We start from the raw sequence: 21222 nt of genomic DNA, 5'->3' as shown, positions 1-21222 counted from the left end.
ACATATAGTGTAATGCACTCCCCATGGTCCTTGATAGAGTATAATGCAGCCCCCCTCAGAGTGTACTACAGCCCCCTCATAGAGTATACTGCAGCCCCTCTCACAGAGTATATTGCAGCCCCCTCATAGAGTATAATGCAGTGCCCCTCATAGAGTATAATGTAGTCCCCTCATAGAGAATAATGCAGCACCCTCAGGGTATAATGTAGCCCCCTAAGAGTATAATGCAGCCCCACACACACACACACACACACACACACACACACACACACACACACAGTATAATGCAGCCCCCCAGAGTATAAAGCAGCCCCCTCAGAGTATAATGCAGCCCCAGCTTCACAGCAGCGTTTACAAGTTATTTAGCAAATAGCTTGTAAGTGCACGCTCATTGCCTAGCAAACAAACCATTAAACTAGGAAATGAGCTGTAAATTTAAGAATTCAAAATCTTTCAGTTCTAGAAAATGGAGAGATTTATTAATAAGTGGTAAATTGAAGAGTTGCTTGTTTTTACAAGCACTTTGCAATTTTACCCCTATGTGATTGTGAGAAAACCCCCTTTAATAATAGACGCTGATTGCCATGTGTCAATGATAACAGCTGGGGGGTGGGAGTTGCAGAGATCCACCATTGCCACCAATTTGTCAGGGAGACACAACTCTGCTGCCTCAAATCGTCAGGACAATTACACAATTGAGTGACGAGTTATGGACGAGGCCACGGCTGCTTCCATTAATAGGCTAGTTATTGGGAAAATCACAGTGAAAGTATGGTATATATGTGGCGCCCCTGAGGCTCAGTCACCACAGAGGTACTACACCTTCTCCTAAGGTGTAGTGCCCCACCATCCAGGTAAGGTGTGAACTCCTTTCCACACTCCAACACTCGCACCCCACACACCAGGGTAGTTCTGCACAACCACATTGCGGCTCAGTGCTTAGAGAGTAGCAGAGCACCTTTGGTGGTTCCCTGCTTGCAACACTGGACTTGCTGGGAGGTGGGTGGAGTTAGAATATATAAAAGACGGGGAAGGTTTAGAATTACTAGTCAGTCAGTCTGCGAGAGCAGTCCCTGAGGGGAGTCCAGAAGGGAAGTTGGAGGAGAGCCACTCAGAGAGGAGTGGGGTTCCCTGGACGAAGGGATGGAGGAAGGAGTGCTGCAGCTGCCTCAGTGACCTGAGCCAGCTGGCACGGGAAAGGAAGGAAGAAGGACACTGATCTGTAACTTAAGCATCCATAAGCAAGAGAGAATAGTACGGAACGAAGGAGAATAGAACAGAGAGGACATGGGTTGGAAGGAAGCACCCTGTCTATAGGTTCTAAGCGCAAGGCCGGGGCCGGTCCCCAAGGTTGTATGGACACTTATGGTTCTGCAGCAGACACCGGTGGAGTAGTTGGCTGTAAATGCACTACTCCCATCTAAGACTTGGGGCACAACAGCATTTGGATAGAGAGCCGGGACTCAGGAGAAGGGAGTCCCCAAAGCAGGCTACAGCTGTCTGCGGTACAAGGAGAGTTCTTGGGAACATCTGATGAGATGAACTCCAGTATAACTCAGTACTAGGAGATCATCACACTTTAAGGCGCTATAGAGGAGTCGTTCAGAAAGGTACATGTTGGCGGAGTGTTGGAGGGGAGCCTACCATCTTGCCTGGAGGTTGACTGAGTCTCTGACCCGGAGGACACGGCCCGGAGGCAGGCACCTGTGTGCACTACAGACTGTGAGTAATGCTTTGGAACTACAAGCCCCGGTGTCCTCCATTCATTATCGCGCCTACACCCTCAGCACCACTACATCTGGGTACCAGCTCCTACACTGCCTGCGCCATTCCTCATCCAGGACATCTACACTGCCCTGGGGCTACAGCTCCACCTGTGGGGAGCTTCACCATCTTGGCTGACACACACCACCAGCCCCAGAGGATCTGCAAGCAGCGTCGGCTTAACACCTTACTTGCCGAACACCACAGGTGGCGTCACGAACTATTCATTCAAACTAACCACAATACAAATTCCCCCATTACTTGAACGCCCAGGGCCACGGACCGGGCCACCGCTGCTGTGACACATCCCACTGACACCGGCCCGGTACCAAGTGACCCACAGCCCTGGGAGGGCGACCCAACTTGGCGTCACGAACAGGATGACGAGACCCGATGCCATCGGGTTCTGTGTGCCTGAGATTTGTTGGACTTGGAACTTTTGAAAATGTGCAGAAGACCCAATTTATTAGACATGAACCAATTTATTAGATTGTGACATGAACATTGAAAATGGCCGCTGGTGTGGAGAAGAAGGGCGTGAAGATATGGGAGGTCCTAGGAAAAGACCGCGAAGAATCTTGGGCCTCCCCTGCCTGAATTACTATGTGACAGCAACATGGCGCACCCCCCGAGGGGTTCGTATACTGGCTTGGTATGGAGGCGCTGGAAGAAGACGCCGCCCCCTGAAGGAGGGGCAGAAGAAGCCAGTGGCGGGAAAGGGGCCAACGCAGGAAGAACGCCATTTTGGAGAGAGATGGAATGAAGCCTGTAGAGCACGCAGAGGTTGAGTCGGATCTCCCCGGCGCCATGGCTGAAGGCTCAGACCACATCTCCGGGAGGAATCAGCAGCAGCTGGAGGACGAAATTGCCCAACTGACGCACCGCCTGCAACTGAGGCAGGAAGCGCTATGGACATTGAATCTGCAGCATGCCCAGGAGGGGCATACACCTGCGGTACCCACGACACCGGTACCCGCCGCTGCTACACCGGATCTCTTCCAGGCAGACCCTGTGGAGCCTGCAACTGCTGCCACGCCACCGGCAGCGTACCTTGTTCCCTTGCTGCCACTACTACCGGAGGAGTTATAGAAAGCACAGGGAGCTGAAGCGGAAGAAGAGAAACCCCCGTCTGGACCTGACGCGGCTGCGCAGGTCCCGTCAGAGACCCCCGCGGGGCCGGAGCCGCCATCAGCTCCCCCGCCGTCCCCGGTGTCCCACCGGGCCGTGTCCACGGCCACTACGCCTGCACCGGAGCAGAGGCCGCACCGCCAGGAGATACCAGGTATATACCCCGGCCCTCCTGATGGGTTACCCTCTGAATTTACGTTGTCGGAGGCGGGCTTGCGGCAACTCGAGATGGGGCAGTTGGAAGAGTCAGCTGGGGTCACTAGTCTGTCGGAAATGGGAAGGTGGAGGAGGTCCCTACTGAGAAGGGTACGGTTGGAACAGGCGCGCACGATTCGGCATCTTTGGGGATTGGAAGAATCTAGGTCGCTTTGGGATCGTGACCTCGAGATCACTTGGCTGCCGAGTCCCCATGTGGTCGCCTATCAGCGACAAGCTGAGGCATCCTCAGTGCTAGGCCTCGTACTAGAACAGCGGAATCACCTATTGAGGAGGAGCAGTTGATGGGCATTGAGATGCATCATGGGTTCCCTTTGCCACAGCTCCAGTATCCTACAGCAAGCAACCAGCAATAAAATGAAAACACCCAGAGTATCTCATCTGGTAGCGGTTCACCAGCTTCCATAACCCCAGGAGGAGATCAGCACTAATAACTCTCGTTACCCAGGAGTGTATTTTGCACCATTGTGCCTTTTTGTTTGCATCATGGTTTAGTTGTTTTTCCAGTGTTGCCCAGTTTTATTGGCAGCGTTTCTACATTTGAACTGAGGAGATCATGGACGCTGTATGATCTGGAACTGCACTTGTAAATAGTTGCACCTCTTTAGGTGCCCTCTCTTGGTTTTACATAAAGACACTTTTTGAAGATACTGTCTACCTCGGTTGGAGCGAGCCTCCAATCAAAGGACACTGCAAGAGATCCCGGGTGGGAGCGGTGTCCAGCGTTTACAAGAATTATTGATGTTTTAATGTGAAGTATTTAATGATGTGTCTTATGAGAGTAAATGACTTTTATATAGAATTAAGAAATGTTTTGACAGGGAAAAGGAGAGAGTTGAATAAAGGATAAAGAGTTGAAAATGTAGATGTGAAAGTCCCTTTGAGCTGATGACAGAAAAATAGAGAATGTGAAAAAGGAAAGATAATGAAGAAATGTACTAATATAGAATACTGAAGTGATAGTGAGCAAGAGATAATAGCACTTTGAATTACATATAGTATTGAGAATTGCACTTTTGGACCTAGAATTTTAGATAGATAATTAAGAATTGTTTGCAACGTTTAAGAAACAGTGCCTCTCATATTGGGAAGCTTAGTATAGGAAATGTTTATTCAGCATTATAAAATTTTTTGTATGTTCCTGTACTGTCAATTTTGTTCACCTTGCAGCCCGCGGACGTGCTGTGTCTAACGGGGGGTATGTGGCGCCCCTGAGGCTCAGTCGCCATAAAGGTACTGCACCTTCTCCTACGGTGTAGTGCCCCACCATCCAGGTAAGGTGGGAACTCCTTTCCACGCTCCAACACTCGCACCCCACACACCATGGTAGTTCTGCACAACCACATTGTGGCTCAGTGCTTAGAGAGTAGCAGAGCACCTTTGGTGGTTCCCTGCTTGGAACACTGGACATGCTGGGAAGTGGGTGGAGTTAGAATATATAAAAGACCGGGAAGGTTTAGAATTACTAGTCAGTCAGTCTGCGAGAGCAGTCCCTGAGGGGAGTCTGTTATGAATGAGTCACCATAGGAGGCAAAAACAGAAATACTAGCTAAGTCCAGAAAACCAGAGAAGTTGGCAGCTATCGGATAGCAGACCCCTGAACCTATCAACAACAACTAGCAGTAGCCGTGGGGGGTTCCTACGGTGCCCTAGACTCCTCGTCACAGCCTGAGAACTAAATAGCCTAAAGACAGAAAGTGAAATCTAAACTGCCCCAGAGCAGACCCCAAAGCAATAGGCAGCCCCCAACATATAATGACGGTGAAGCAAGATGAAAAAACACTCACACAGATAGAAAGATAGACAGAGCAAATGATGGGGCCCAAGCTAACTAAATAGGACAGGATAGAAAAGCTGCTGTCTGCAATCCGCCAAAACCCTATCAAAACAAGAGCCAACAGACTGATAGGGAAAAAAGCCCTGAAGACGCTAGGCTTCAAAAAGACTATATCAGTACTCAGGTATTTTCTGAAGACAGAGCAAAAAGGAATTCAGCTCACCCCAGCTGGGAATGGCAGAAATCCCAAAAAACAAGGCAAAACAAAACCAAAACACAAATGCAAAAAGCAGAGCAGAAAACTTAGCTTTTGAGGAGCAGGAATCAGACTGGTCTCCTAGAATCCCTCAGAGAAATCACCAGCCAGGCAGAAGGGCGTCGGCTGCCTTATATCCAGCCAGCAATTCCAGTCACCCAGTCATCATCATCCTGCTCAGGTGCTTGATAATCAGCCTCACTACCTTCCTTCACCAGAAGACGGAGTTCATCAGACCTCAATGGTGAAGGGGAAAATGAACTCACAACAGGAGTCCAGGAGGGAAGTCGGAGGAGAGCCACTCGGAGAGGAGTGGGGATCCCTGGAAGAAGGGATGGAGGAAGGAGTGCTGCAGCTGCCTCAGTGACCTGAGCTAGCTGGCACAGGAAAGGAAGGAAGGAAGAAGGACACTGATCTGTAACCTAAGCATCCATAAGCAAGAGAGAATAGTATGGAACGAAGGAGAATAGAACTGAGAGGACGTGGGTTGAAAGGAAGCACTCTGCCTATAGGTTCTAAGCGCAAGGCCGGGGCCCGGTCCCCGAGGTTGTATGGACACTTATTGTTCTACAGCAGACACCGGTGGAGTAGATGGCTGTAAATCCACTACTCCCATCTAAGACTTGGGGCACAACAGCATTTGGATAGAGAGCCGGGACTCAGGAGAAGGGAGTCCCCAAAGCAGGCTACAGCTGTCTGCCGTACAAGTAGAGTTCTTGGGAACATCTGATGAGAGGAACTCCAGTGTAACTCAGTACTAGGAGATCTTCACACTTTAAGGTGCTATAGAGGAGTCGTTCAGAAAGGTACATGTTGGCGGAGTGTTGGAGGGGAGCCTACCATCTTGCCTGGAGGTTGACTGAGTCTCTGACCCGGAGGAGGCGGCCCGGAGGCAGGCACCTGTGTGCACTAAAGACTGTGAGTAAAGCTTTGGAACTACAAGCCCCGGTGTCCTCCATTCATTATCGCGCCTACACCCTCAGCACCACTACATCTGGGTACCAGCTCCTACACTGCCTGCGCCATTCCTCATCCAGTACACCTACACTGCCCTGGGGCTACAGCTCCACCTGTGGGGAGCTTCACCATCTTGGCTGACACACACCACCAGCCCCAGAGGATCTGCAAGCAGCGTCGGCTTAACACCTTACTTGCCGAACACCACAGGTGGCGTCACGAACTATTCATTTTAACTAAACACAATACAAATTCCCCCATTACTTGGGCGCCCAGGGCCATGGACCGGGTCACCGCTGCTGTGACACATCCCGCTGACACCAGCCCGGTACTGAGTAACCCACAGCCCTGGGAGGGCGACCCATATACACCTCCAATTCCAACACATGGAATAAATATATACCCCGGTACGGTCACTGCCAACTCCACAATAACAGAAAGAACCACTAACTGCCACCACCAATCATTTGCACAGGCCGATTGAACACCAGTTTCAGGTAGCGTATGGCTTCAGGGGTGCAGTGTACAGAACAAGAGGAATAGACATTAAATTTTATATACTTAGTCCAGAAAGGTAGGCAGTGTTTAAAAATATACAAAGATGATACAAAATGGAAACAATACAATAAATACAATTACATTGTATAAAAAGGAATAACGAAAGAGAATGATTAAACCTGATGTTGCAGGAATGGCTCTTATCTTTATGGAGGAAAGCGCTCCGATTAGGAAAATGTAATACTCTCACAGCGAATTATGTCTTCCAGAATGAACAATGACAGACACCCAAACTTTCATTTTTATTATAGCAAGGTTACACCACCATACCTCCAATGATGAGCTCATGTGGGGGCTGGTTATGGGATGTGCTAGGTCTGTTAGAATTTTATGAGATCCCCAACATACAGGATATCCTCTCCTCTGCAGATCCCAGGCAGTAGATGGTGTCATGTTTCCTATTGTGCTTTTACCTTTATATAGAGATGAAACATGGCTTTGATAGCATCATTCATCCAACCAATATTAAATAGGAGGTGTTCTGCCGGCCTTATGGTGAAGTGAGTAAATGCATTATGTTCATACCTTTGCTGCAATGCCAAAAATATATCTCCTATAAATATCACATCGATGCAAACCCCAATATTCATCACTGACCTCCCTTTGCTGCAGTGCCAAAAATATATCTCCTTTAAATATCACATTGATGCAAACCCCAATATTCATTACTGACCTCCCTTTGCGGCGGTGCCAAAAATATATCTCCTATAAATATCACATCGATGCAAACCCCAATATTCATCACTGACCACTGGCTTCAAAAAGACTCAGAACCATGCTTTAATAAGAGTAAACAAATCTCAATCTTGGTGTTTTTTTCCCAGAGCAAATCTCCTGTGGTCATTACCTGTTCATTGAAGGAGGCCCCTACTTAAATGGAGGTTAATCTTTCTTATCTCTCTCTCCCTTCTTCAGTTATAATTAGTTTCTCTCTTCCCCAGCTATAATTAATCCTATATGTTCAATGAGGAGTCCTACTTCAATGGATGTTGAACTGTTAGTTCTTTCTCCCTTTCCAAGCTATAATTTATCCTATATGTTCAATGGGAGGGTGACATGTCCCCTCTCCAGAGATGTCTTATGGATTTTATTTTTTCTCTATGAGACCAGGTATGAAAGAAGCCAGACTTTATGCAGTCAGCTGATTATAATGTTGACTTCCTTTCTTAAAAGAGCTTTTCTTTAATATTACCCCAACAGCATCGACAGTGCAAATAGTTTTATCTACCGGTGGAATATTTGAAAATTAAGGATTATTCGAAGCAAAATGAAACCACTATACGTCTTGCTGAGCTTATGGATTCTCTCAGAAGTTCAAGCAAAACTTTTTTCGGAAACAAAACGTTTCCAGAAACAACGTAAAAAAGATCAGTCGGTCAAGAAATTTTCTGGCAATGCTCCTTGAGAGATATATGCAAAGAAGTTCATCTCTGAAAGGAGAAGAAAAGTCTGGGGAAATTCAAGAAAGTAAATTTGGATATTTTTCTTTTTAACCTTTGCTTTATGGGAGGAGTTTATCTGCTAAGACGACCCTGGAAATTGGAAACAATCATATCGATAAGGGTAAAAAAAAAGTGAAAATAAGCAAAAAGTGCACAAGATGACAAAAGGGGGGAAAAAATAAAGTACAAAGCAGGAACTTTTCCTCTATTATGCAAGACATGGCTGTGCTAACAAGAAAGCCAGGGGCATAAGTAATAATTTTGCCTACACTTCCCTAGCAAACCCTTGACCATCCATGCAAATAGAAAGTCTCCTAATAAAACATATATACTACATTCATACAACATACATACATACTACATATATACTACATTCATACAACATACATACATATATAGTACATACATACTACATATATACTACATTCATACAACATACATACATACTACTTACTACATACATACATACTACATACAACATGCTACATACATACATACTACATACAACATACTGTACATACTACATACATACTACATACTACATACAATACATTCCTACATTCATACAATACATACATATAGACATACAGTACATATAACATAGAGTACATACTCACCATCACTTGTCACTTTGATCCCCGAAGCCAGTGTCATCTCACTGTAAAAAATATTAAAATAACAAACAACCGATATACTCCCTGATCCGCAGAAATCCACGAGTGTCCCACGACGATCTCCTGCAGTGCATCACTGAGAGGTTACTATAGTTCACTGGTCCCACTTTATGGCAAAAGCTGTGTGGGAACTTTCTCACACAGCAATGCCAAAAGTGAGATGGGACTATTTTTTTTACAGTGGCGGAGGAATACAATGTGGAAGGATACCTACCTCACATCATTGTATTCCTGGGGCCCATAGAGAGCGGTCGCATCAGCTGATGCTGCTGTTCTCCACGGGAGATCGTCGTGGGACACTCGTGGATTTCTGCGGATCAGGGAGCATATCGGTTATTTGTTATTTTAATATTTTTTACAGATGACACTGGCTTTGGGGATCAAAGTAACAAGTGATGGTGAGTATGTACTCTATGTTATATGTACTGTATGTCTATACAGTTGTGGCCAAAAGTATTGACACCCCTGCAATTCTGTCAGATAATACTCAGTTTCTTCCTGAAAATGATTGCAAACACAAATTCTTTGGTATTATTATCTTAATTTAATTTGTCTTAAATTAAAAAAACACAAAAAGAATTGTCCTAAAGCGAAATTGGATATAATTCCACACCAAACATAAAAAAGAGGGTGGACAAAAGTATTGGCACTGTTCGAAAAGTCATATGATGCTTCTCTAATTTGTGTAATTAACAGCACCTGTAACTTACCTGTGGCACCTAACAGGTGTTGACAATAACTAAATCACACTTGCAGCCAGTTGACATGGATTAAAGTTGACTCAACCTCTGTCCTGTGTCCTTGTGTGTACCACATTGAGCATGGAGAAAAGAAAGAAGACCAAAGAACTGTCTGAGGACTTGAGAAACCATATTGTGAGGAAGCATGAGCAACCTCAAGGCTACAAGTCCATCTCCAAAGACCTGAATGTTCCTGTGTCTACCGTGCACTGTGTCATCAAGAAGTTTAAAGCCCCTGGCACTGTGGCTAACCTCCCTAGATGTGGACGGAAAAGAAAAATTGACAAGAGATTTCAACGCAAGATTGTGCAGATGTTGGATAAAGAACCTCGACTAACATCCAAACAAGTTCAAGCTGCCCTGCGGTCCGAGGGTACAACAGTGTCAACCCGTACTATCCGTCGGCGTCTGAATGAAAAGGGACTGTATGGTAGGAGACCCAGGAAGACCCCACTTCTTACCCCGAGACATAAAAAAGCCAGGCTGGAGTTTGCCAAAACTTACCTGAAAAAGCCTAAAACGTTTTGGAAGAATGTTCTCTGGTCAGATGAGACAAAAGTAGAGCTTTTTGGGCAAAGGCATCAACATAGAGTTTACAGGAGAAAAAAAGAGGCATTCAAAGAAAAGAACACGGTCCCTACAGTCAAACATGGCGGAGGTTCCCTGATGTTTTGGGGTTGCTTTGCTGCCTCAGGCACTGGACTGCTTGACCTTGTGCATGGCATTATGAAGTCTGAAGACTACCAACAAATTTTGCAGCATAATGTAGGGCCCAGTGTGAGAAAGCTGGGTCTCCCTCAGAGGTCATGGGTCTTCCAGCAGGACAATGACCCAAAACACACTTCAAAAAGCACTAGAAAATGGTTTGAGAGAAAGCACTGGAGACTTCTAAGGTGGCCAGCAATGAGTCCAGACCTGAATCCCATAGAACACCTGTGGAGAGATCTAAAAATGGCAGTTTGGAGAAGGCAACCTTCAAATATCAGGGACCTGGAACAGTTTGCCAAAGAAGAATGGTCTAAAATTCCAGCAGAGCATTGTAAGAAACTCATTGATGGTTACCGGAAGCGGTTGGTCGCAGTTATTTTGGCTAAAGGTTGTGCAACCAAGTATTAGGCTGAGGGTGCCAATACTTTTGTCTGGCCCATTTTTGGAGTTTTGTGTGAAATGATCAATGTTTTGCTTTTTGCTTCATTCTCTTTTTGTGTTTTTTTCATTTAAGACAAATTAAGTGAAGATAATAATACCAAAGAATTTGTGTTTGCAATCATTTTCAGGAAGAAACTGAGTATTATCTGACAGAATTGCAGGGGTGTCAATACTTTTGGCCACAACTGTATGTATGTATTGTATGAATGTATGAATGTATTGTATGTAGTATGTATGTAGTATGTATGTTGTATGTCTGTAGCATGTACTATGCATGTATGTTGTATGAATGTAGTATGCATGTAGTATGTATGTTTTTTTTTTTTACATTCAACACATTAGCCGGATGATGGGACTACTACTGTCCCATCATTGGCTAATGTGTCAATCACTGTCATTGTAGCAGGCATCGCCTGATGGGACTTGTAGTCCCATTGGACGATGCCTGCACACACACACAACCCCCGGCAGTCCCGCACAGACCCCCGGCAGCCCGCACAGACCCCCGGCAGGCCCGCACAGACCCCCGGCAGGCCCGCACAGACCCCCGGCAGGCCCGTACAGACCCCCGGCAGGCCCGCACAGAGCCCTGGCAGCCCGCACAGACCCCCGGCAGGCCCGCACAGATCCCCGGCAGGCCCGTACAGACCCCGCCCACACACACAGACACGCACAATGTCCGCCCACGCACCGCCCACACACTTCCCCCCTCCCGAACTGGATGTGCAAGGAAAGAAAGGGTTTTTTTTAATTCCGATATTTCTGTCCCATAGACTTGCATTGGTTTCCGGTATCGGAATCGGCGATACCCGATATTTTTTGGGTATCGGTCCGATCCAATCCAATCCGATATTTCACAATATCGGATGGTATCGCTCAACACTATCCAGATGTCTATTTTCAGTAGGTTAAGAACCAAAGACTGTTGTCATATGAGTCTTAAAAGTTGATTCTTGATATTTTTGAATGGCTGTTGTTTGCCTCTTATTTCCGCTCCTACAGCTTATTGTCTGCTATGCTTGAAAAACAGGGAAACAGGGTCATTGAACAATCAATGCTTGATAATATGCTGACTGACCATTGTGCGGGACCCTGTGACTTGTTGAATTGCAAAACAGAGGAGGAGGAGAAACTATGCAAATTGATTAAATAATCAAATAATGAGCGTTAAACCCATCCCACCTCCTCCCTGACCTGTGAATGATGACCTGAAACACAGATCTGGAGATATATAAAGGATTTTTATCATTCTGCAAAGAGAATCGGAAACTCTTTAAAAAACCTCAGCCAGGGACACTCTACAGGATAGCTGCCAGATCATGACTCAGTCACGAGGGACACAGATTTCATATTCTACTGGATGCCAGCTTAGGGGAACACGGCCCCGGTTGAAAGAATACAAATCTGCTTCTTTGACCATCACTGAACCCATGGATATGTTTGAGAAAGCCAGAATTTGGACTCACTAGTCACCTGAGCCCGATGGATACATTTGGGAAAGCGAGTATTGGGACCCACCAGTCACCTGAGCCTCATGGATACATTTGGGGAAGTCAGGATTGGGATCCACTGGCCACCTGAGCCTCATGCATACATTTGGAGAAGTCAGGATTGGGATCCACTGGCCACCTGAGCCTCATGCATACATTTGGAGAAGTCAGGATTGGGATCCACTGGCCACCTGAGCCTCATGCATACATTTGGAGAAGTCAGGATTGGCATCCACTGGTCACCTGGCTCCATGGAGATGTTCAGAGAAGCCAGGTTGTAACAATCCAGTCACCCGGCCACGTGCCTCAGTGGATCGTCATCTTCCTACGATTGTCATTGCCTCTTCTCTGTGTGCGCCACAGGTGGGGTAGTCAGCCCTGTAAGCCCCGGAGTCGCAGCTGCTCTAATCCTGGCGAGTCAGTGGAAGGGTGAGACTTTGTAATTTTGCACCATGTTCGAAATTTTGCTGGGACTGTTCTATATGTTATTGTCTGTTTTGTGGTTCAATAAAATATTGCCACTCTGTTTTACCATCATCCTGTGTTGTCTGAGTAGTACTATTCCCAAGGGTAAAAAGAGCAGGCGTTCGGTGGAATGAGCCTGTGACACCGCAGGGAGGCGAGTGCTAAGATTGGACCCTCTGGACTGTGGAATAGACCTACCCCTGGGTGAGCTGACCTAGTGGAGGCCAACCCCTATACAGGGATCGTCAGGAGCAGGCCCAGAGGTCACTGAACCACGGTAGCCGATACCAAGAGGGGTGGCTCAGGCAGTGAATGGGGACTGAGACTGAGTGGAACCACGGGAGGGCGGCGGATCCAGTGGTACAGGAGCTGGGGACAAGGATACAAGGACACCCAGGAAGGACACTGGGAGTAGACATCAGGACAGGACTACAGGAATGCTGAAATGCTGAAACGGGAGGCAGCTGTGAAGAGAGAAGGCGTTACACATGAGGGGATTATGCTGTCAGGACAGTATACTGAAGTACAGGTATATGGCGGACAGCAGAAGGCAATGGTAGCCGTTCTAGCAGTATCCTAGAACTAGATATAGAGGAAAGGAGGATCTGGAGGATTTAGATTTTCTATACTTTGTTTTATTGTTTTGAGTTTTTTTATGTGATTGCCAAAATCTAAAACAAACCATACATTTTGAATATCTATCAGAAGACCAATCCATGGTCAAAATGACTAGTTTGTGTCACCGCCACTGCCGCTGTGCCTGCTCGGCGGTCACTTACCTGGTCCGCCGCAGTCCCTCTGGCTTCTTCCCCGGGTCCCAGCGTGCTGTCTCTGCTCAGCATCGCCGTGTCTCTCCCCAGATTCCGCCTGCACACTCTTTTTGGTGTCTGTGCATGCGCTGGGTCCCTTAAAGGGCACCTGCGCATTTCTTCAGTATTTTATGCCCTTGGTTGCCTCAGCCCAGTAAACCCCGGCAGCCAATCCAGGTAAGTCATGGGATATTTCAGGACACCACCTCTAAGTGGAGGTGCCTGGATATTTGCTTGCTACCTGCTCAGTAACCCTGGCCCGTGCCTGCTGCCTCGTGCGCTTGCGCTCTTACTACTACCCATGTACACTTGCGCTGCCCTGCCTGCAACCGCACGCTCGTGTGTTAGTGCCTCTCCTGTCCTCTATATACCAGTACTCCAGTATACTGCCCTAGCTGCATAATCTCCTTCTCGTGTAATACCTTCTCTTTTCACAGCTGCCTCCCGCTTCAGTCCTCCAGTAGTCCCGTCCTGACGTCTGCTCCGATGTCCATCCTGTTCCGGTCTGGTGTCCTTGTATCCGTGTTCCCGGCTCCAGCACCACTGGATCCTCCACCCTCTTGTGGTTCCACTCAGTCTCGGTCCCCATTCACTGCCAGAGCCTCCCCTCTTGGTATCGGCTGCCGTGGTCTAGTGACCTCTGGGCTTGCTCCTGATGATCCCTGAATAGGGGTTGGTCTCCACTAGGTCAGGTCGCCCAGGGGTAGGTCTGTTCCATGGCCTAGAAGGTCCACTCTAAGTGCTCGCCGCCCTGCGGCGTCACAGTTTGAGATAAAAAAACAAGTTGATAGTATAGATGTTGATATGATTGGAATTAAACTTAAGTCCCCTAATGCACTTGGGTGTAACTAAAACCCTAAATGCCAGATCAGGTAGGTCTCACAAACTATCTTCAAGCAAGGGTAATAGCCGAGGTTCCTTTCCGTGTTGCCGACTGATGTAACAATAACCTGACATCTTTCCTTTATCATTCATGTCAAGTCATATATAAACAAAAAATGCAATATAAAAAGATAAAGCACATTAAAGAGTGAAAAAAATGAACTCGTTTTTCACATCTTCACAGTCTCATCAGGCTTAATATACACGGATGTCTCAGTATTGGATTACTGCACCATTACTATGACACCTGTGTGCATAACCATAGTTTGTTCTTTCAGAAATCAATAGATAATGTGAAAATAAGAAACTTTGTAATATATGTTATCAGAGAAATCTGCTTCTTTCACCTCCTACATTGATCCTTGACTCTCAATCACAGGGTAAAATCTGTATTCAGTGAAGACAGATTTTCCCATTACTGAAATAGGAGATCGCAGTTGGTGCTTTTAAAATTCTATGGAAGGGGGAGGAGCTGGAGGTGACATACAGGGGGGGAGCTAGAGGTCATAGAACTTTGTAAGCACCAACTGTCATCTCCTGTCTCAGCTATGGTTACTCTTTAATTCTTGTAGAGAGCCAAAAGCCCTTTGGTTTAGTGTTGTTTAATGTATTTTATCTTTTTATTTTACAATTTTTGCCTTGTTTTTATGACTGATAAATACATTTGTTTTTATTAACAAGACAAAGACGTCTGATCATCTTTATCTCGTTGGGCAGCACCAAAAGGAACCTCGGCCATTTCCATTATGTTAAGATAGGAGCTCAATACAAAAAGCAATCTTAGGACTATTTGTCCGCAGTGGGACCAAGGATCAAGTACTCCTCCTCTTGTCAGACCCTCTAGGGAAGGTGTACTATATTGGGATCCAAGGTGAACTGTGACTGCTGGGGGACCAAGGACCAAGTACTCCTCCTCTTGTCAGACCCTCTAGGGAAGGTATACTATATTGGGAGCCAGGGTGAACTTCTGTGACTGCTGGGGGACCAAGGACCAAGTACTCCTCCTCTTGGCAGACCCTCTAGGGAAGGTATACTATATTGGGAGCCAGGGTGAACTTCTGTGACTGCTGGGGGACCAAGGACCAAGTACTCCTCCTCTTGACAGACCCTCTAGGGAAGGTGTACTATATTGGGAGCCAGGGTGAACTTCTGTGACTGCTGGGGGACCAAGGACCAAGTACTCCTCCTCTTGGCAGACCCTCTAGGGAAGGTGTACTATATTGGGAGCCAGGGTGAACTTCTGTGACTGCTTGGGGACCAAGGACCAAGTACTCCTCCTCTTGGCAGACCCTCAAGGGAAGGTGTACTATATTGGGATCCAAGGTGAACTGTGACTGCTGGGGGACCAAGGACCAAGTACTCCTCCTCTTGTCAGACCCTCTAGGGAAGGTGTACTATATTGGGAGCCAAGGTGAACTGTGACTGCTGGGGGACCAAGGACCAAGTACTCCTCCTCTTGTCAGACCCTCTAGGGAAGGTGTACTATATTGGGAGCCAGGGTGAACTTCTGTGACTGCTGGGGGACCAAGGACCAAGTACTCCTCCTCTTGGCAGACCCTCTAGGGAAGGTGTACAATATTGGGAGCCAGGGTGAACTTCTGTGACTGCTGGGGGACCAAGGACCAAGTACTCCTCCTCTTGGCAGACCCTCTAGGGAAGGTATACTATATTGGGAGCCAAGATGGACTTCTGTGACTGCTGGGGGACCAAGGACCAAGTACTCCTCCTCTTGGCAGACCCTCTAGGGAAGGTGTACTATATTGGGAGCCAAGGTAAACTTCTGTGACTGCTGGGGGACCAAGGACCAAGTACTCCTCCTCTTGGCAGACCCTCTAGGGAGGTATACTATATTGGGAGCCAAGATGGACTTCTGTGACTACTGGGAAAGATGTAGTTATAGCCCGATGTATTTGTGCCGGGGAAAATGTTGAAAAAAAGTTTTTGCTAAACTTTTAAAGTTAGTTCTTAGACCTTGATCTTCATCCGTGTCATACTTACGTGGATCTGGGAGGCTGCAATATGAGAAGCAGTTTGTCAATATAAAACTATAGGAAGAAAGTGCAATGTTGTTGATTCGTGAGGGTGACTACGTGATAACACACGACTGATGTCATATGCACAAAAGGTGTAAACCTGAAGCCAGCTGCATGTAAGGGCGCCAGCTCCGAGCACTCGTCAGGAAGTGGCTTCAATCACCATGGCTGCCGTCAGGTTTACACTGTGACTCCATGTAACACTTCGTTTCCTCTTTCTCGAAATTCATCAGGCAGAAACAGGGAACAAGAGAGATCACTTGGAGTTTTGTCACTTTGTGAAGATGAATTGAATAGTTTCTCTTAGCATGAGCCAATACTGTTCATAATACGATGGCCCCAAAGAGGTGACAACCACAGTGGCCATCAATAGGGTTTCGCATAAGAAATGCTCCATCTGTGCAAAAGTCTATAGAACAGCAGTTCCAAACTTCAGTGATGTGTAAAAAGTCTTGAATTTTGCAGAAAAAAGTGAATTTTCGTTTTTCTTGCGTTGCACCTTGAAGTGCGTGAGACAATGGTGGGAATATCTTCTTAGAAAGTGGGGCATTTTACCTTTTCTAACTACACAACTGTAACGTGATGTTGCTAATATATTAAACTCAGGGTGATTTCTCTTTGGAGAGCAACAGTGATAATATTCAGTATTACATCGACGTGACAAAAGACATGAACATTTGACAATAGCACAATAAGTAAAAGAAACCTGTAGGGGATGAGCTTTTACTTGGCTGTACAGGAAGATGCTTCGTTTAAAAACCCTACCAATCAGCTCTGTTGCAAGCCTCAAGTCAGGAAGCCTTTGAAATAGCTGTGACTGTGCGAGAGCAGTGTAGCAACATCTTACTTCACTTCATCTTTCCTTTTATGTTTGCAGGAAAAAAAACCAAATGTGAAGTATCTCGCAGACATGTTTAATGCGGCACCTGCTCCCGTGGAGGGAGCCGAGAAGTCCCCGGGTCATTCGTCATTAAGTTCTTTCCAAGCAAGAAGAGCAGAATTTGCCAAAGGTAACAACTCTGCCCCAGCAACCTTCCCCAAGAAACCTGCTTCTCCAAAACCTCTACAGATTCCCAAATCTGCATCTGATGAAGCAAAGCCCCCTATCCTAAGACCAGCAGGTTTTAACAGAAGTGTAGGATCCATTCATGGAGCCAGTCAAGACTCGGACGCGAAACCTACATTTCCAAAACCATCAGGATTTAAGACTTTTGAGCAACCAAAGGATGAACCAAAGGTGCCATTTCCAAAGCCACTCGGAAACAAACCATTTCAAACCACAAACTCTCTTCAACAAAACAAGATTGGGGTCAAGCTACCAGTTCCAGCTGAGCCAAAAGACGATCTCCAAAAACCAGTGTTCCCCAGGCCGTCCACTTTTAAAGCATCAGAGATTGAGTCGAAACCCTACGTACAGAAGAGGCCGCCATTTGGGGCAAAGCCTCCCTTAAACCCTGTGGTATCATCCAGCGAATTGAACTCCAACAAACATGGTTTTGCCTCAAAGACGTTCTCAAATTCCTTAGAAAGAAAAAAGCAAACAACGGCAGAAGATCCAGAACAGGGTCCTACTCCTCAAATCTTTCCTGGAGTCACATTAAGATCAACTGGGATTAAACCAGTGCAGAGCCCACTTATAAATCAAAGCAACGATGAGCCGAATGACAAGACAAAGCCAGCTACACCAATAAAAGATTATCAGGCCAAAGCGAACCATGAAGGAAGTCCATCTCTACCGTTCACATCAAAATACCCAAGAATTCCATCATCATCATCGGAGAACGCAAAAGAGCAAAAAAATTCATCGGAACCGAAACGTAAACCCTTGCCGACACAGGCCCAACTGGGTCCTCCTCCTCAAAAGCCAGCGAGACCTCCCAACGTAGACATAGAACGGTTCAGAAGAGGAAAAACAACAGGTAAGATTGATTATAAAGTATTTTAACCGATATAAATTTCAGCTAATGATATAAAAGCTTCATGAAAAGTAGTTTTTTTTTTCAGTTTCTCTTTTCTTTTTAATTCTGTATTTTCTTTTGTTATACTTTTTTTGTTTCTATGTGGAATTTTTTACATTTCTATGTAAATTGCTTGATTCTGAGATATATATATATAGATAGATAGATAGATAGATAGATAGATAGATAGATAGATAGATAGATAGATACACAGTATATATTAGTATGTGGAGCTGAAAATTACGGCATCCAGAACATGTTGCAGGTCTTTAGCAGAAAAATTCCAAAAATAGAACATAAACACCTTAAAAGAGTAAAGAATGCAAAATAAAAATATTCAGCATATTTGTTCCATAGAATAAATTCTGTTTTCTTGATTAAGATGGGTAGAAATTTACAGTGCCTACAAGTAGTATTCAACCCCCTGCAGATTTAGCAGGTTTACACATTCGGAATTAACTTGGCATTGTGACATTTGGACTGTACAGATCAGCCTGGAAGTGTGAAATGCACTGCAGCAAAAAAGAATGTTATTTCTTTGTTTAATTTTTTTTTAAATTGTGAAAAGTTTATTTAGAGGGTCATTTATTATTCAACTCCTCAAACCACCAGAATTCTGTTTGGTTCCCCTAAAGTATTAAGAAGTATTTCAGGCACAAAGAACAATGAGCTTCACATGTTTGGATTAATTATCTCTTTTTCCAGCCTTTTCTGACTATTTAAGACCCTCCCCAAACTTGTGAACAGCACTCATACATGGTCAACATGGGAAAGACAAAGGAGCATTCCAAGGCCATCAGAGACAAGATCGTGGAGGGTCACAAGGCTGGCAAGGGGTACAAAACCCTTTCCAAGGAGTTGGGCCTACCTGTCTCCACTGTTGGGAGCATCATCCGGAAGTGGAAGGCTTATGGAACTACTGTTAGCCTTCCACGTCCTGGACAGCCTTTGAAAGTTTCCTCCTGTGCCGAGGCCAGGCTTGGCCGAAGAGTCAAGGCTAACCCAAGGACAACAAAGAAGGAGCTCCGGGAAGATCTCATGGCAGTGGGGACATTGGTTTCAGTCAATGCCATAAGTAACGTACTCCACCGCAATGGTCTCCGTTCCAGACGAGCCCGTAAGGTACCTTTACTTTCAAAGCGTCATGTCAAGGCTCGTCTACAGTTTGCTCAAGATCACTTGGAGGACTCTGAGACAGACTGGTTCAAGGTTCTCTGGTCTGATGAGACCAAGATCGAGATCTTTGGTGCCAACCACACACGTGACGTTTGGAGACTGGATGGCACTGCATACGACCCCAAGAATACCATCCCTACAGTCAAGCATGGTGGTGGCAGCATCATGCTGTGGGGCTGTTTCTCAGCCAAGGGGCCTGGCCATCTGGTCCGCATCCATGGGAAGATGGATAGCACGGCCTACCTGGAGGTTTTGGCCAAGAACCTCCGCTCCTCCATCAAGGATCTTAAGATGGGTCGTCATTTCATCTTCCAACAAGACAATGACCCAAAGCACACAGCCAAGAAAACCAAGGCCTGGTTCAAGAGGCAAAAAATCAAGGTGTTGGAGTGGCCTAGTCAGTCTCCTGACCTTAACCCAATTGAAAACTTGTGGAAGGAGCTCAAGATTAAAGTCCACATGAGACACCCAAAGAACCTAGATAACTTGGAGAAGATCTGCATGGAGGAGTGGGCCAAGATAACACCAGAGACCTGTGCTGGCCTGATCAGGTCTTATAAAAGACGATTATTAGCTGTAATTGCAAACAAGGGTTATTCCACAAAATATTAAACCTAGGGGTTGAATAATAATTGACCCACACTTTTATGTTTAAAATTTTTTAACATTTAACTGAGCAACATATCTTTTTGGTTTGTAAGATTTATGCATCTGTTAATAAATCCTGCTCTTGTGTGAAGTTTGAAGGCTCTAACTTATTTGCATCTTATCAAACCTGCTAAATCTGCAGGGGGTTGAATACTACTTGTAGGCACTGTATAGACGTGGGCATTTACCTTACATGATTCCAGTCTATCTAATATGTGAAATCCAAAAATGGGCAAAAAAAAACAGTTTTTTTGCTGGTTTCTTGTATTTATACTGCTAAAAAATAAAAAAATCCAGTAGTAATTCAAGTAAAACAAAAAAATACACACTAACTTGTTATTGACTTGATGTCACTGTTTGTGAAAACTCAATGACGCTAAGTATCTTATTTAGGATACGTTTTAAGTCCTTGGATTTTCCTCAGTTGCCAAGTATTGGAAAATTCTATCCTATCGTGTGTCGTGTGCACCAGCGTGCCGCCTTTGGTGCGGGTTGTTCCTTAGTTCACCCAAAGAACCAAAAGAGAAAAATAGCCTAAGACAGATTCAATGTGAGGAAATCCTTTTCTTTTTTTTTAGGGAGCACATAAACAAAACTAGGGACATTATATTTACCAAACCGGTGACTGTAGTGCGAGAATTGTCTTACTCTGGCTCCACCATTAGGAATGCTCACTAGACATCAAACATTAATTGTACAGAACCAGTGCAGTCCTACTTTTAATTCTGCACACATGCCATCAATAATGACTAATACATGCTTTGGCCAATTACTGCCACGATTGCCACCAGGTATCATTGAGGTTCCCAAAAAGAGAACTTGACTGTGTAGATCCAATTGTGTTTGGACATCACGGTCACGTCTAGACCTACGGGAGGAATCTCTGGCTTTCCCGTTTGACCATGAGTCATACAAAAGACCTAAAATTCTGTCTGACACCTCCTGTGGTAAGCTATAATGCAGCCATAATTGTTGTCAGACAACTTTCCCATGAACAAGTCAACTAGAGCTAGATAGGACAACTGAAAAACTTACTACTGATTTTTACAGGGATCCCCCACATCACTGCCGTGTCATCATTGAACCTCTTATGTAGCCCC

General features: G+C 45.6%; 1 protein-coding gene across 3 annotated transcripts in view; it reads left to right on the top strand.

The window, feature by feature from the left end:
• The window catches only part of FYB1 (FYN binding protein 1), a 142859-nt gene that overhangs the window by 32289 nt on the left and 89348 nt on the right, over positions 1-21222 (top strand). For all 3 annotated transcript variants that reach the window (XM_073562653.1, XM_073562651.1, XM_073562652.1), the window contains exon 2: positions 17218-18259. In XM_073562653.1, the coding sequence (XP_073418754.1) occupies positions 17218-18259 (1042 nt within the window). The remainder of the gene's footprint in view (positions 1-17217; positions 18260-21222) is intronic.

Source organism: Dendrobates tinctorius, unplaced genomic scaffold (assembly GCF_039654945.1).
Source record: "Dendrobates tinctorius isolate UK_male_01 unplaced genomic scaffold, ASM3965494v1 ptg000362l, whole genome shotgun sequence".
Taxonomy (NCBI): Eukaryota; Metazoa; Chordata; class Amphibia; order Anura; family Dendrobatidae; genus Dendrobates; species Dendrobates tinctorius.
This window is presented reverse-complemented; position numbering and strand designations above follow the sequence as displayed.